The following is a 16,152-nucleotide window of genomic DNA, read 5'->3' on the forward strand; positions in this document are numbered from 1 at the left end:
ACCGCCACAGCATTCCCAACATTCCCTGGTGAACACACACAATCAATAACTGCCACAGCATTCCCAACATTCCTTCGTGAACACACACAATCAATAACTGCCACAGCATTCCCAACATTCCTTCGTGAACACACACAATCAATAACTGCCACAGCATTCCCAACATTCCCTGGTGAACACACACAATCAATAACTGCCACAGCATTCCCAGCATTCCCAGGTGAACACACAAAATCAATAACTGCCACAGCATTCCCAGTATTCCCTGGTGAACACACACAATCAATAACTGCCACAGCATTCCCAGTATTCCCTGGTGAACACACACAATCAATAACTGCCACAGCATTCCCAGTATTCCCTGGTGAACACACACAATCAATAACCGCCACAGCATTCCCAACATTCCCTGGTGAACACACACAATCAATAACTGCCACAGCATTCCCAGCATTCCCTGGTGAACACACACAATCAATAACCGCCACAGCATTCCCAGCATTCCCAGGTGAACACACACAATCAATAACCGCCACAGCATTCCCAACATTCCTTCGTGAACACACACAATCAATAACCGCCACAGCATTCCCAACATTCCCTGGTGAACACAAACAATCAATAACCGCCACAGCATTCCCAACATTCCCTGGTGAACACACACAATCAATAACTGCCACAGCATTCCCAACATTCCTTCGTGAACACACACAATCAATAACTGCCACAGCATTCCCAACATTCCTTCGTGAACACACACAATAAATAACTGCCACAGCATTCCCAACATTCCCTGGTGAACACACACAATCAATAACTGCCACAGCATTCCCAGCATTCCCAGGTGAACACACAAAATCAATAACTGCCACAGCATTCCCAGTATTCCCTGGTGAACACACACAATCAATAACCGCCACAGCATTCCCAACATTCCCTGGTGAACACACACAATCAATAACTGCCACAGCATTCCCAGCATTCCCTGGTGAACACACACAATCAATAACTGCCACAGCATTCCCAACATTCCCTGGTGAACACACACAATCAATAACTGCCACAGCATTCCCAGCATTCCCAGGTGAACACACAAAATCAATAACTGCCACAGCATTCCCAGTATTCCCTGGTGAACACACACAATCAATAACCGCCACAGCATTCCCAACATTCCCTGGTGAACACACACAATCAATAACTGCCACAGCATTCCCTGGTGAACACACACAATCAATAACCGCCACAGCATTCCCAACATTCCCTGGTGAACACACACAATCAATAACTGCCACAGCATTCCCAGCATTCCCTGGTGAACACACACAATCAATAACTGCCACAGCATTCCCAGCATTCCCTGGTGAACACACACAATCAATAACCGCCACAGCATTCCCAACATTCCCTGGTGAACACACACAATCAATAACTGCCACAGCATTCCCAGCATTCCCTGGTGAACACACACAATCAATAACCGCCACAGCATTCCCAACATTCCCTGGTGAACACACACAATCAATAACCGCCACAGCATTCCTAGCATTCCCTGGTGAACACAAACAATCAATAACCGCCACAGCATTCCCAACATTCCTTCGTGAACACACACAATCAATAACTGCCACAGCATTCCCAGCATTCCCTGGTGAACACACACAATCAATAACCGCCACAGCATTCCCAACATTCCCTGGTGAACACACACAATCAATAACTGCCACAGCATTCCCAGCATTCCCTGGTGAACACACACAATCAATAACCGCCACAGCATTCCCAACATTCCCTGGTGAACACACACAATCAATAACCGCCACAGCATTCCCAACATTCCCTGGTGAACACAAACAATCAATAACCGCCACAGCATTCCCAACATTCCCTGGTGAACACACACAATCAATAACTGCCACAGCATTCCCAACATTCCTTCGTGAACACACACAATCAATAACTGCCACAGCATTCCCAACATTCCTTCGTGAACACACACAATCAATAACTGCCACAGCATTCCCAACATTCCCTGGTGAACACACACAATCAATAACTGCCACAGCATTCCCAGCATTCCCAGGTGAACACACAAAATCAATAACTGCCACAGCATTCCCAGTATTCCCTGGTGAACACACACAATCAATAACTGCCACAGCATTCCCAGTATTCCCTGGTGAACACACACAATCAATAACTGCCACAGCATTCCCAGTATTCCCTGGTGAACACACACAATCAATAACCGCCACAGCATTCCCAACATTCCCTGGTGAACACACACAATCAATAACTGCCACAGCATTCCCAGCATTCCCTGGTGAACACACACAATCAATAACCGCCACAGCATTCCCAGTATTCCCTGGTGAACACACACAATCAATAACTGCCACAGCATTCCCAGCATTCCCTGGTGAACACAAACAATCAATAACTGCCACAGCATTCCCAACATTCCTTCGTAAACACACACAATCAATAACCGCCACAGCATTCCCAATATTCCTTCTTGAACACACACAATCATTAACTGCCACAGCATTCCCTGGTGAACACACACAATCAATAACCGCCACAGCATTCCCAGCATTCCCAGGTGAACACACACAGTGATATGAACGCACCTCCACTCTGGTCCTGTAGAACTCGATGTCGTGGAGCTTCTCCTTGTAGCGCATCACCTCACTCTCCAGCTTGTCGACTCTGACGGCCTTCTCTCTGAGCGCGTCAAGCTCGTCCCGATACGCCCGCAGCGAGCGCGCATCACACACCAGCTGCACGTTCTGACACACACAAACACACACACACACACACACACCATTACACTTCTGTACTTCTTCAAATGCGTCTCTTTTTACAACAAAGTTCAGTCTTTGTATACACACAAAACTATTTTTGGAATAGATAAAAATGAAAACTCTGCTATTATTCAGACAGTCTCATGCATAGACATCTATATTTACCACATCCGACTGCCCCAGACTCGACAACATTTCAGAAGTTGCTCAGTCACAGTAATTATACCAATGAATTTCATTAAAAGAGATATATGGCAGGGGTCTCTGATGATCAATCTTATTTATCAGAGTTGTTTTAAACAATATTCTTTTGGTTTAGATACTCATACAACAAATGGGAGCCATGAAAGGTTTGGGAATATGATTTTTTTAAATGCTGCCGCTGGCTTGCAAGTTTTTAAAAAGCGCTGGTGGGAAAGAGTTAATGGAGGGATATGGATATTCCTCCAGGATCAGGTCTGGGAGCCACTGCTGTGAGCTTTCACTGCATGCTAAAGAGATCTCCTCAAACCTTCTCTTCTGGACTCCACAAACACAAGGACATCATGCGAAAACGAAATGATGACAAATGTTCATTTCTGGGTGAACTGTCCCTTTAAGAGCCAGTGTGTGTTGATGTATCACTGGGTCAGACAGACAGTGGCACAGCATCTATAAATACACGTGTGATGATTGGCTGAGCTGTTGTTGGATGTGTAAAGCTGAGGCGTGTAAGTAGTTAAAGCAATTACAGTAATCATGACACATTAGGACTGGCTATTACGATGACAGAGATTAAGCGTAGCTCAGAGTCAACACAGGAACACAGACAGGTGTGGTGACGCCTCACTTCCTGCTGCAGTCTCTTCACTTCCTGCTCCATGTGGTCCACTTCCTGTCTGCAGTCCAGCAGCTGTTCAGTCTTCTCCTCTCTGAAACACACATCAGCACACCGTCAGCCACAGGTCAAAGGTTAACTCGTCAGGCATCAGTCACATGACTCTGATGTCACTCCAGAGAATCTGTGATAATCCCACTAAGATGAGGAAACATCTACTAATGAACTTTACTAGAGGCCAGGGCCCGTGTTCATCAAGCCTCTGAGAGTTACTCACAGGAACGACTCAAAGCTGCGCTCTACACTGAGTAATCAAGTCTTGAGATGATCCTCGGCACTGTGCTGTCGATGACGACAGGCATGGACCAATCACTGGACAGATTTCCTTATTTAAGAACATTCTCAGATAAATTCACATTGAATGGGGAAATTCCTAAGAGGAGTTTACATGCAACACACATTTGACAATAAATAATTGTCAAGAGAATACATTATGATATACATATTGGAAATGAAAGACAAACACGTTTTCCGCCATGTCTTAATTACAGATTTTAAACCGGTGCGCTGCTGACTGACCATATATAGCCTAGATATAACGATATAATCAGCCATCGCGGACTCGAACTGAACCCGAGCTGGCGTGAGGAAGAAGCGCTACTGGAACAGAGGACACGTGTTATAAAGGTTCAGGCCAACGTTAGCCAGCGCGGAGGAAGACGATGCTCTGTCCAAACGATACGGTTTAATTAACAGCTCGTCGTCAAACATTTCAAAAACATTCATTCTCTCCTGAAAGATTTCATCACAAGCTCCTCCTGGAACTCCTCTCACTGGAGAGACCTCGAGCTGTCTTACATAACTGGGGGAGTAAGAGTGACTCTTAGCTTCAACACATTTGGTAAATTGCTTTTCTACTTAAGTTTGAAAGTAAATATCATGGACTCTCAGCACTGAAGACTAAAACGGCCCTTTGAGAAGCTTGATAAATACGCGCCCTGATGAGAGCCGTGACTGCGTTTGATAAAACACACAGCAACAAACGAATGCTCATCATGACTGTGGGGAACGGGAAGAGGAACTGTGTGAGTGTTTTATAGCACAGATTAAAATAGCGTGTCCTCTTTCCCTGCAGTGCAGAGCCGCGGCCTCATTCCCAGTGTGAGCGGGACAGTGTGTGCGCACGCTATAAGGCCAGCGCTCTTCTGGCTGTTGCTGTATTTGTACATTAATGTGTTTTAATGCTTGTAGGAACATCTGACTTGCTTCAGACAAGAATTGATTTTGTGTTAGAGTGACGACTGCATCAGAAAATCAGCTTCACACACACGCTTTTACACACTTCTGACAGGAGAGCTGTAGTTGAGCTCATCCAGTGGTTTATATCTGCAGTGTCACACAGGGTTCGTACAGAGACTGTAAAATCACATTCCAGGACTTTTCAAGCACTACTTTTTCAGTTTTCAAGGACTAACTACAATCAGAGACCTCACTTATCACACAATATCTTTATTATCTTTCAAATTCTAAAAACGGTAAAAAGATAATCAAAAATATACTAATAAAACAAATTGGTAGAAATAAAGTGCAGCACAAGCAATGACAGGATACTATGAGAAAGATATCGCTTTCCTCTTTCACACTGATTTATTTCTCATGAGTATATGATGGACCTGCAGAATGAAAGCTGTAATATATACTAGGATATTTATATGAGCAATACGACACTCATAGCAATGAGAAATGCCTCTATATCTATATCAGATGGACTGCAGCTTTAATATTGTGTGAAAAGATTGTTTAATCAATAAAATTAAACATTAATTTGACATATATTGTCTTTCAATAGTTCAAGCACTTTAAGCACCTTGTACGAACCCTGTAATAATAATGTTTCTTGAGCACCAAATCAGCATTAGAATGATTCCTGATAATCATCTGAAGACTGGAGTGAAAGTCAGCTTTGCTTCACAGAAAAAAAATTAATTCATATATACAATTAAATATATTATTGTTGAAAAAAGTTAAATTAGAATAATATTTCACAATACTGCTGTTTTTACTGTATTTTTGATCAACTAAATGCAGCCTTTGTGAGCATGAGAGACTTCTTTCGAAAACGTTAAATCTTACTGACATCAAACGTTTGAACGGCAGTGTGTATACATAAAATACACTGGAAAAAAGATTCAGTTTCAACTGAATTCAGCTTGTTATTCTCAGCGGATATGTAATTATGTTGCGTTAGATAGACTAATTTATATCCGAGTTCTGATTTCTATTTTGCTCCTCCTGTTTTAAGGTTACTCTCAGCTATGTAGCTCTTATCTGTTTTATTTGTTGTCATGCATGTTACTTTATATCTTCTTTTAATCTTGTTCACTTTGTAAATGTGCAATATAAACTAAAATTGAACTTGATTGAACTTTTTATTAGTACAGTAACTTAATGTAAATGAAGAGTTAAAGAGGAATTAAAGAGTTGCCAGGATGTCACAGAAGCAGATTAGCTAAAGGTAATGGTCATGTCAGTGTTTGTGCTGTACTGTAGATATTCTACTGTTCCTGTTCCTGAGCCTGACCTGGATCAGAAGGAGAAGGACTTTCAGAGCTTCTGTAAAGGACTTCCCCTCATGTAGGGGAAGCTGAGTAATGTATGTGGAGGTGATTTCAGATACTCACAGCTCCTGGCGCAGGCGTCTGATCTTAGCTTTAGCGTCGGCTAGCTCCACAGACAGATGCTGAACGCTCTCTGTGCGGCTCATGCTAGGAGACTCGCTGGGCGACGGGGCGAGAGTCATGTGACCACAGTCCCGCTCCACATTCAGAGACACGATCATCTGACAGCAGAACACACACACATTATGCTGAGCATCATGGGTACTAACGCTGTCATCAATGTGTTTATATATCAGGAACAAACACACATTACGCTGAGCATCATGGGTACTAATCAATGCAGCAGTCAATACTGATGTGTGTTTACATTCGACATTAAGCCTTTTCATGTGCTTGTTCGTGCTTCGGACAAGTAAATCTGTCATTCACCAAGTAAAAAAGTTGCTTGTCCAGAATCTTTTTCAATTTTTAATTGTGTTAAGCAATATTCTCATCAGTGTTCAATCAGCTTTGATATATTTAAATCTGCATATTGTTATATCTGCACCTTTAAAGGGTATTCTCTCGTTTTAGTGATTCCCCAGTTATTTTTTTGTTATTGACGTTTTAATCAGGCTAGTTGTCCGGTTGGCCACGTAAAATTATTTTTCACTCGCCGCTTCATAAACTCCACTGGCTCGCACAGGTATTGATGCGGAGGCCTGGGTTATATATCAGGGTAATGCGGAGGCCTGGGTTACATATCAGGGTAATGCGGAGCCCTGGGTTATATATCAGGGTAATGCGGAGCCCTGGGTTATATATCAGGGTAATGCGGAGCCCTGGGTTATACATCAGGGTAATGCGGAGCCCTGGGTTACATATCAGGGTAATGCGGAGCCCTGGGTTACATATCAGGGTAATGCGGAGCCCTGGGTTATGTTTCAGGGTAATGCGGAGGCCTGGGTTATATATCAGGGTAATGCGGAGCCCTGGGTTACATATCAGGGTAATGCGGAGCCCTGGGTTATATATCAGGGTAATGCGGAGGCCTGGGTTATATATCAGGGTAATGCGGAGCCCTGGGTTACATATCAGGGTAATGCGGAGCCCTGGGTTATGTTTCAGGGTAATGCGGAGGCCTGGGTTATATATCAGGGTAATGCGGAGGCCTGGGTTACATATCAGGGTAATGCGGAGGCCTGGGTTACATATCAGGGTAATGCGGAGCCCTGGGTTATATATCAGGGTAATGCGGAGCCCTGGGTTATATATCAGGGTAATGCGGAGGCCTGGGTTACATATCAGGGTAATGCGGAGCCCTGGGTTATATATCAGGGTAATGCGGAGCCCTGGGTTACATATCAGGGTAATGCGGAGCCCTGGGTTATATATCAGGGTAATGCGGAGGCCTGGGTTATATATTAGGCAGTCCCTCCAGGATTTCACGATTTTTGTGTGTGATTTTTGCGATCAAAATGACTGATTTTGTGGTGGTAATTTCCAGAAATTTGTGAAAAAATTTGCGATTTTTATATTTTATAATTAGGACATCACATTTACCATAAAAGTATTATGTCAGATGCACAATAGTCATACATGACACAGATCACAAACAAAATGCATAAAGCTTGTTTATTTTGGTCTAATCAAATTCTCATCAAATTAACTTTTAAAACAACCTATGGGCACAACCAGGAACATCCAAGAAATTATTTAAATAATCAAGTAAACACTCAGTAATGAAATAAGAACAAAGGAACAAATAACAAAAAGAAACAAAACAGGACAAATAAATACAAGGATACAGTTACAAACAGAGGATAATTTACGTTTTTTTTAAATTGTGCTGTAGCCTATTGTTGTTGCTTGATTAACATTAACAACACTGACAACAGCAGGTAAATTAGGTTACTGTCACTTTAAGACCTACTACAGTAATGACAAACGTCCCAATCAGTTATTACTGATAGTTTTACGTAAATACTCGCCAAGATGAATATTTTGAAGTAATTGTTGCTATGTGTATTTGTTCAAGCGCTATAAAGAGAATTTACGCTGACAGGCGGTGACACGCAGTCAGTCACACACACACACACACACACACGCACACGCACGCACACACACACACACACACTGCAGTCAGGCAGTCACTCGGTCAACACAAAACAATTTACCCCCACTCTCGTGCATGCTCTCGTGTAATATATCAGGATATTGCTTAGCCCGCTCCTTGGCGCTTATGTGAGAGGGCAGGTGAGACTAATTTTCTTTCGCCATGTTTCTGACAGACCGCTCACAGACATCACGCGTGCGCAACATCTGTATCCACGTAAAATGCATTGAAACTTTAATTAAACTAGAGATATTTCAATTGGGTGATTATAATTTAATGTTTTGTGAGGTCTTTTTCATTTTTGTGATTATTTTGCGGTTAAATTAGGAATTATGCAGGATCGCAAAAAAATGCGACAATTTGTTGATTTTGCGTTGTATTCAGCGATCGCGGAATCGCGAAAAACTGGAGGGACTGATTAGGGTAATATATCAGGGGTAATGCGGAGGCCTGGGTTATGTTTCAGGGTAATGCGGAGGCCTGGGTTATGTTTCAGGGTAATGCGGAGCCCTGGGTTATATATCAGGGTAATGCGGAGGCCTGGGTTATATATCAGGGTAATGCGGAGCCCTGGGTTACATATCAGGGTAATGCGGAGGCCTGGGTTACATATCAGGGTAATGCGGAGGCCTGGGTTATATATCAGGGTAATGCGGAGCCCTGGGTTATATATCAGGGTAATGCGGAGGCCTGGGTTACATATCAGGGTAATGCGGAGGCCTGGGTTATATATCAGGGTAATGCGGAGCCCTGGGTTATATATCAGGGTAATGCTGAGCCCTGGGTTATATATCAGGGTAATGCGGAGGCCTGGGTTACATATCAGGGTAATGCGGAGCCCTGGGTTACATATCAGGGTAATGCGGAGGCCTGGGTTATGTTTCAGGGTAATGCGGAGGCCTGGGTTATATATCAGGGTAATGCGGAGGCCTGGGTTACATATCAGGGTAATGCGGAGGCCTGGGTTATATATCAGGGTAATGCGGAGCCCTGGGTTATATATCAGGGTAATGCTGAGCCCTGGGTTATATATCAGGGTAATGCGGAGGCCTGGGTTACATATCAGGGTAATGCGGAGGCCTGGGTTATATATCAGGGTAATGCGGAGGCCTGGGTTATATATTTTTACATTTACATTTACATTTATTCATTTAGCTGACGCTTTTATCCAAAGCGACTTACAATTGCTATACATGTCAGAGGTCGCACGCCTCTGGAGCAACTAGGGGTTAAGTGTCTTGCTCAGGGACACATTGGTGTCTCACAGTGGATTCGAACCCGGGTCTCTCACACCAAAGGCATGTGTCTTATCCACTGTGCCATCACCACCGCCATATATCAGGGTAATGCGGAGCCCTGGGTTATATATCAGGGTAATGCTGAGCCCTGGGTTATACATCAGGGTAATGCGGAGGCCTGGGTTATATATCAGGGTAATGCGGAGGCCTGGGTTACATATCAGGGTAATGCGGAGGCCTGGGTTACATATCAGGGTAATGCGGAGGCCTGGGTTATATATCAGGGTAATGCGGAGGCCTGGGTTATATATCAGGGTAATGCGGAGGCCTGGGTTACATATCAGGGTAATGCGGAGGCCTGGGTTATATATCAGGGTAATGCGGAGGCCTGGGTTATATATCAGGGTAATGCGGAGGCCTGGGTTACATATCAGGGTAATGCGGAGCCCTGGGTTATATATCAGGGTAATGCGAAGCCCTGGGTTATATATCAGGGTAATGCGGAGCCCTGGGTTATACATCAGGGTAATGCGGAGCCCTGGGTTACATATCAGGGTAATGCGGAGCCCTGGGTTACATATCAGGGTAATGCGGAGCCCTGGGTTATGTTTCAGGGTAATGCGGAGGCCTGGGTTATATATCAGGGTAATGCGGAGGCCTGGGTTACATATCAGGGTAATGCGGAGGCCTGGGTTACATATCAGGGTAATGCGGAGCCCTGGGTTATATATCAGGGTAATGCGGAGCCCTGGGTTATATATCAGGGTAATGCGGAGGCCTGGGTTACATATCAGGGTAATGCGGAGCCCTGGGTTATATATCAGGGTAATGCGGAGCCCTGGGTTACATATCAGGGTAATGCGGAGGCCTGGGTTATATATCAGGGTAATGCGGAGGCCTGGGTTATATATTAGGGTAATATATCAGGGGTAATGCGGAGGCCTGGGTTATGTTTCAGGGTAATGCGGAGGCCTGGGTTATGTTTCAGGGTAATGCGGAGCCCTGGGTTATATATCAGGGTAATGCGGAGGCCTGGGTTATATATCAGGGTAATGCGGAGCCCTGGGTTATATATCAGGGTAATGCGGAGGCCTGGGTTACATATCAGGGTAATGCGGAGGCCTGGGTTACATATCAGGGTAATGCGGAGGCCTGGGTTATATATCAGGGTAATGCGGAGGCCTGGGTTATATATCAGGGTAATGCGGAGCCCTGGGTTATATATCAGGGTAATGCGGAGGCCTGGGTTACATATCAGGGTAATGCGGAGGCCTGGGTTATATATCAGGGTAATGCGGAGCCCTGGGTTATATATCAGGGTAATGCTGAGCCCTGGGTTATATATCAGGGTAATGCGGAGGCCTGGGTTACATATCAGGGTAATGCGGAGCCCTGGGTTACATATCAGGGTAATGCGGAGGCCTGGGTTATGTTTCAGGGTAATGTGGAGGCCTGGGTTATATATCAGGGTAATGCGGAGGCCTGGGTTACATATCAGGGTAATGCGGAGGCCTGGGTTATATATCAGGGTAATGCGGAGCCCTGGGTTATATATCAGGGTAATGCTGAGCCCTGGGTTATATATCAGGGTAATGCGGAGGCCTGGGTTACATATCAGGGTAATGCGGAGGCCTGGGTTATATATCAGGGTAATGCGGAGGCCTGGGTTATATATCAGGGTAATGCGGAGCCCTGGGTTATATATCAGGGTAATGCTGAGCCCTGGGTTATACATCAGGGTAATGCGGAGGCCTGGGTTATATATCAGGGTAATGCGGAGGCCTGGGTTACATATCAGGGTAATGCGGAGGCCTGGGTTACATATCAGGGTAATGCGGAGGCCTGGGTTACATATCAGGGTAATGCGGAGGCCTGGGTTATGTTTCAGGGGCAGCAAAGGTTGTTTTGAGAGCGGATCGCTGGAAGGTTCTTTGGAAGCTGTATTTGTGAGAGTGTATCGTATTGTAAGGCCATTTATTTAAATGATGTAAGTGTTTCCTGAATATAAACCTGAGTGAGTCACATGGTCATTCAGCGAGTGTTCTCATTGGTTACCTCGGCGTGCTGGTCTCTCTCGTCGACGAGGCGCTTGAGGTTAAAGGTCAGGTGTCTGACGAGCTCGTCTTTATCGTGCGGGACAGACTCGCTCTCCTCCACACACTGAAGGTCAAACACGTTCTCCTGGTTATGGGTCACCTTCATACACACACACACACACACACACACACACAGATAACAGAGGGTCAGAGGTCAGAGGTCAGCTTCACTCATGTGGTCATGTGACACACACCTCTTGAATGTGAGCGGCAATGGCGGCCTGTGTGTCGAAGTCCAGCGTCTGGATCCTGTCGATGTATTCCTCCTTCCTGTTACACTGCAACACAGAGAGAGTGTGTGTGTGTGAGTGTGTGTGTGTGTGTGAGATAAAGTGTGTGAGTGATGTGTGTGTGTGTGTGTGTCACCTGTACAGCACAGCCAAGCAGCAGCAACAGTAGCTTCCTCATCTCCTCCAGGCCTTGCTCTGAAACACACACATCATCAGAGGAAACACACTAAACTCTGACTTCAACACGGACATATCAAATCAAAATCTAAGAATCTAAGAAAAAAAGTGTGGATGTGTTTATGTTTTGCATCCCATCTGCTGCATCGGGTGTGTGTGGCTCATATAGTCTGATACAGTGAGGATATGACCTCAGCAGAAATATGCCGTTTGCAGCAGATGCTGATGTTTATATGCACAACAAGATCCTCTTCTAGAGTAATTCAAGGAGATCTGTATAACTGTGCACAGATACTTGCACACAATACATATCAATATCAAAATGAAAGGTCAGAGGTTCGCTGTGTGTGTCTGTTCCTGTATAGTGTGTGTGTGTGTGTGTGTGTGTGTGTGTGCCTAACAGGAAACTCAAGCATGGTCAGTGTGTGTGTAGTGTGTGTGTGTGTGTGTTCCTGACAGGAAGCTCAGGCATAGTCAGTGAGGGTCTGAACACTGAGACACACACTTCCTGTGACCCTGAACTCATGCAGTGACATCACTCACTGAACCACTGCCTTCACTGGCTTTAATTAAACACTCACTGCTAGAGGTTCGTTTCTCAGAAGATCTGCTAATTGGCATGTTCACATTCATGACGTTTTAATGGGCTATGTGACATTTAAAGACCAATGGCAAACCAGAACCATCCAACCATCCAATCAATTCCCCCCAGACACACTCAAGCCCCGCCCACAGTTGTTCTTGTTCCAGAAGCGTTTCACTCAGATAGAGAATAATGAAGTAATAGAGAAGAAAATAAAAAAACCTTCAGAGTTGCGCTAACAATGCATGATTTGTCTTCGTCCTGCACTTTCTGCTCAACCTCCTTATTCTGAACTTGAGTAATTACTTTGAGTATGCTAAAAGAGTGTGTTGTAAACAGTGTCATATGCAAACCATATCCGCCTGGAAGCAGGAGTCCTCCAGGGGCTGCTTCCACTCTTTCCAGCGCTGTGAATGTGGACATACTGTTTCTCGTCCACTATACAGTAGGGAAGTACGTGATTCAGACGCAGCGGCAGAGAGTGTTTCTGGGCTGATGATTATATGAGCTGGTAAAGTATAATATAACTGAGCAGAAACAGAAGCACACACCGACGCTAGCAGCAGAACAACTGCAAAACTAGATCAACACATTTGGAGACAATTCTAGGCCAAAAGCTTCACAACCCATAAATACATTGAGTTGTAATGAGATACATTGCTTATAATATATTTTCATTACAATTTTGAGTTTCATAACGATATGCCCATGCGTTTGTGAAATATAACAATATACAAAACCATTACAGCTTTGGATCTTTTTTATCATTTTGTCAATAATTAAAATGACGACCTCAAATCTCCTCGAATCCATTCAGTGTTTTTGTGTGTATTCGTGGTTAGCGTGCGTCAAAAGTCCTGGCCTCTTGGACCCCTCCGATGAACACTCAATTTTAAAAAATTGTTTACATTTTATCCGGGTCAAAATGACCCGAAGGAAGGCTGAGGGTTATGGATGAGGGTTGGGGGGGTGAATGACTCCCGGGTCAAGGGTCAAATGTGAAAAATGAGAATTGTCATGTGTGTTATTTTGCGTGGATGTGAATGGAGACTGAGATGAGGCGTACCACTGAGAGGAGTCCTGCCCAACACCAGCACATCAGGAAGTGACATCACCACCAGCTGCTGCAGCGTCTCCTGGAACACACACAACACACACACACGTCAACAACACTTCATTACACATTCACTATATCTCCTGCCATCCCATAATCTCAGTAATCTTTGATACTTTTGATGTGAATCAAAGTCTCAGCTCTCAAATCCTGTCAGTTTCATCAGTAAATTCAGTCCATAAATGAGTGTGTGTGTGTTTGTGTGTGTGTGTGTGTGTGTGTGTGTGACAGAAGAGCCGATCATCTCTTCCTCAACACTACTAGTTACAGCAGCAAGTAAACATCAGTGAACATCAGAAGATACAGAACAACTTCCTGAAATCAATCATGTCTCATGAAATCAATCAATCAGTGTTTCAACCGTCACTAAAACAGCTGGAGAACAATAACGCCTCATTATCCTCAACAAGACTTTCATATACTAATGAAACAATTATATCATTAAAAGTCATTATTCCAAAAGCATTATTATCAAAACTCCCTAATGAGCAGATCAGCTGTTGATGTGACCTGTAATATTACAGTAGTGCAGCGACTGACAGAGTTTGAGTTATCTACGTCAGCCACAGCTTCCCTGCCCAGTTCAGGCCAATCCTCATGACCGAGTGACCGTACGCTCTTACCCTTCCTACAGTCGGAAAGATCAGACTCAGAGGAGGGAACGCGTACAGTAGCGCGCTTGGCCACGGGTGCGCCAGAGCATCCACACCCATAGGCGCACCGTCTCTCGCCAGAGAGAAGAACAGAGGACACAGTGTTTTCGAAGGCGAGGAGATCTGCGGCAGCTCGGCCGAACCTCTCCCACAACCGGCTCACTCCCTGAGGCTGGAGAGTCCATTCTCCATGCAGAGGATTCCCTCTGGACAGCAGATCCGCCCCCACATTCATTATTCCCGGGACATGGGTTGCCCGTAGTGAAAGAAAATGCTTAACGCCCCAGACGATTAGTTTCCGTGCCCGACTGTGAGGCAGAAGCGAACGTGTGCCTCCCTGGCGATTCATGCACGCCACCGCCGCTGTGGTGTCCGACCTGATCCAAATGTGGAGGTTCCTTAGAAACCACACAAAATGTTTCAGTGCCAGGAACACTGTTCACAGTTCCAGGAAGTGTGTGTGTGTGCGTTTTGTAGCGAGACGGGGCATTTCCCCTTCGCTATCCTGCCCTCGCACACTGCACCCCGACCTGTGAGCGGCGCATCCGCTGTAACCACCCTTCTCAGAGGACTGCTCCCAGCGGAGTCCCTGACTCGAGGAAGAGCGATCTCTCCACTGAGCGCGCATGCAGAGTGATGTCGGTTGAGGTGGTGCTTTGGACACAAGCCCTGCGCCGCCGTTCTGAAACTCCCTCATTCGCAACAGTCCCAGTGAATGACAGAAACTGTCGAGGCCATCAGCCCCAGAAGACGTAAACACAGTCTGAATGAAACTCCTTTCTGAAAAAGGGATAGATAGCCGCGAATTGACCTGATGCGCTCCTCGGACAGAAACGCTTGATAGAGGTCTGAGCTCAGACTGAGACCCAGGTCAGTTATCTCTTGCGTGGGCACCAAGCAGCTTTCTGTCTCGTTTATCTTGAAACCTAAGCTCTCCAAATGAGACACGAGCATTTCTGTCTCTCTCTCTGCCTGTTGCCATGACGGCGCGCACAGCAGCCAAAATATGCTAACACTCTCAGACCCATTACTCCCAGCGGTGAGAGTGTTGCTTCCACACATTTGCTGAAAACCCTTGGAGCTAAAGACAAACCGAACGGGACTGTCAAAAACCTGTAGGCTGTGTCCCGATAGGCAAACCCGAGGAAGTTTCTGTGTGCCGGGTAGATGCTTAGGTGAAAATATGCATCCTTCAGATCGACTGACATAACCCAGTCCTTAGGACGAACAATTTGAGATAACGTCTTTAAGGTCAACATTTTGAACTTGAATTTTCTGAGGTGTTTGTTGAGGTTCCGTAAATCCAGAATGGGACCCCCCCATATTGGGAATGACAAAGTACTGGGAGTAAAAACCCTGATGACTGTCCTCCGGCGGCACAACTCGAATAGCTCTTTTGCTCAATAAAGAGGTTATTTCTTCCTCTACAATCTGAGCTGACTCCCCTTCTGCTGCTGACATTAACACACTGTTGAAAAGTGGAGGTTTTACAGCAAATTGAAGACGATAACCCCGGTTTATTCTGGATAAAACCCAGGGGTGTACTGCGCATGCGCGCCAGCGGCGCCACCATCTAGCGTTGGAGCTGGGGACGGCAGCTCTGATCTGGACAATTTTGTTTTTGTGTGCATTTTTATTTTCAAACATTGCTGTTTGCCGACTGCCTAGGCCACAGGGAACGTGTTTATTATTTTCACAGCACACATATCTTTCAGAAAACAGCCCTC

The 16,152-nt window shown here is 45.2% G+C and overlaps 1 protein-coding gene across 5 annotated transcripts in view; it reads right to left on the bottom strand.

Annotated features, from left to right (window-relative positions):
- The window catches only part of ccdc88ab (coiled-coil domain containing 88Ab), an 81,869-nt gene that overhangs the window by 51,253 nt on the left and 14,464 nt on the right, over positions 1–16,152 (bottom strand). For all 5 annotated transcript variants that reach the window (XM_079855454.1, XM_079855455.1, XM_079855452.1 and 2 more), the window contains exons 4-10: positions 13,725–13,794; positions 12,035–12,093; positions 11,863–11,946; positions 11,628–11,768; positions 6,303–6,460; positions 3,634–3,715; positions 2,631–2,789 (exon numbers count right to left, since the gene is read on the bottom strand). In XM_079855454.1, the coding sequence (XP_079711580.1) occupies positions 2,631–2,789; positions 3,634–3,715; positions 6,303–6,460; positions 11,628–11,768; positions 11,863–11,946; positions 12,035–12,093; positions 13,725–13,794 (753 nt within the window). The remainder of the gene's footprint in view (positions 1–2,630; positions 2,790–3,633; positions 3,716–6,302; positions 6,461–11,627; positions 11,769–11,862; positions 11,947–12,034; positions 12,094–13,724; positions 13,795–16,152) is intronic.

Source organism: Squalius cephalus (genome assembly GCF_949319135.1).
Source record: "Squalius cephalus genome assembly, chromosome: 21".
Classification (NCBI taxonomy): domain Eukaryota; kingdom Metazoa; phylum Chordata; class Actinopteri; order Cypriniformes; family Leuciscidae; genus Squalius; species Squalius cephalus.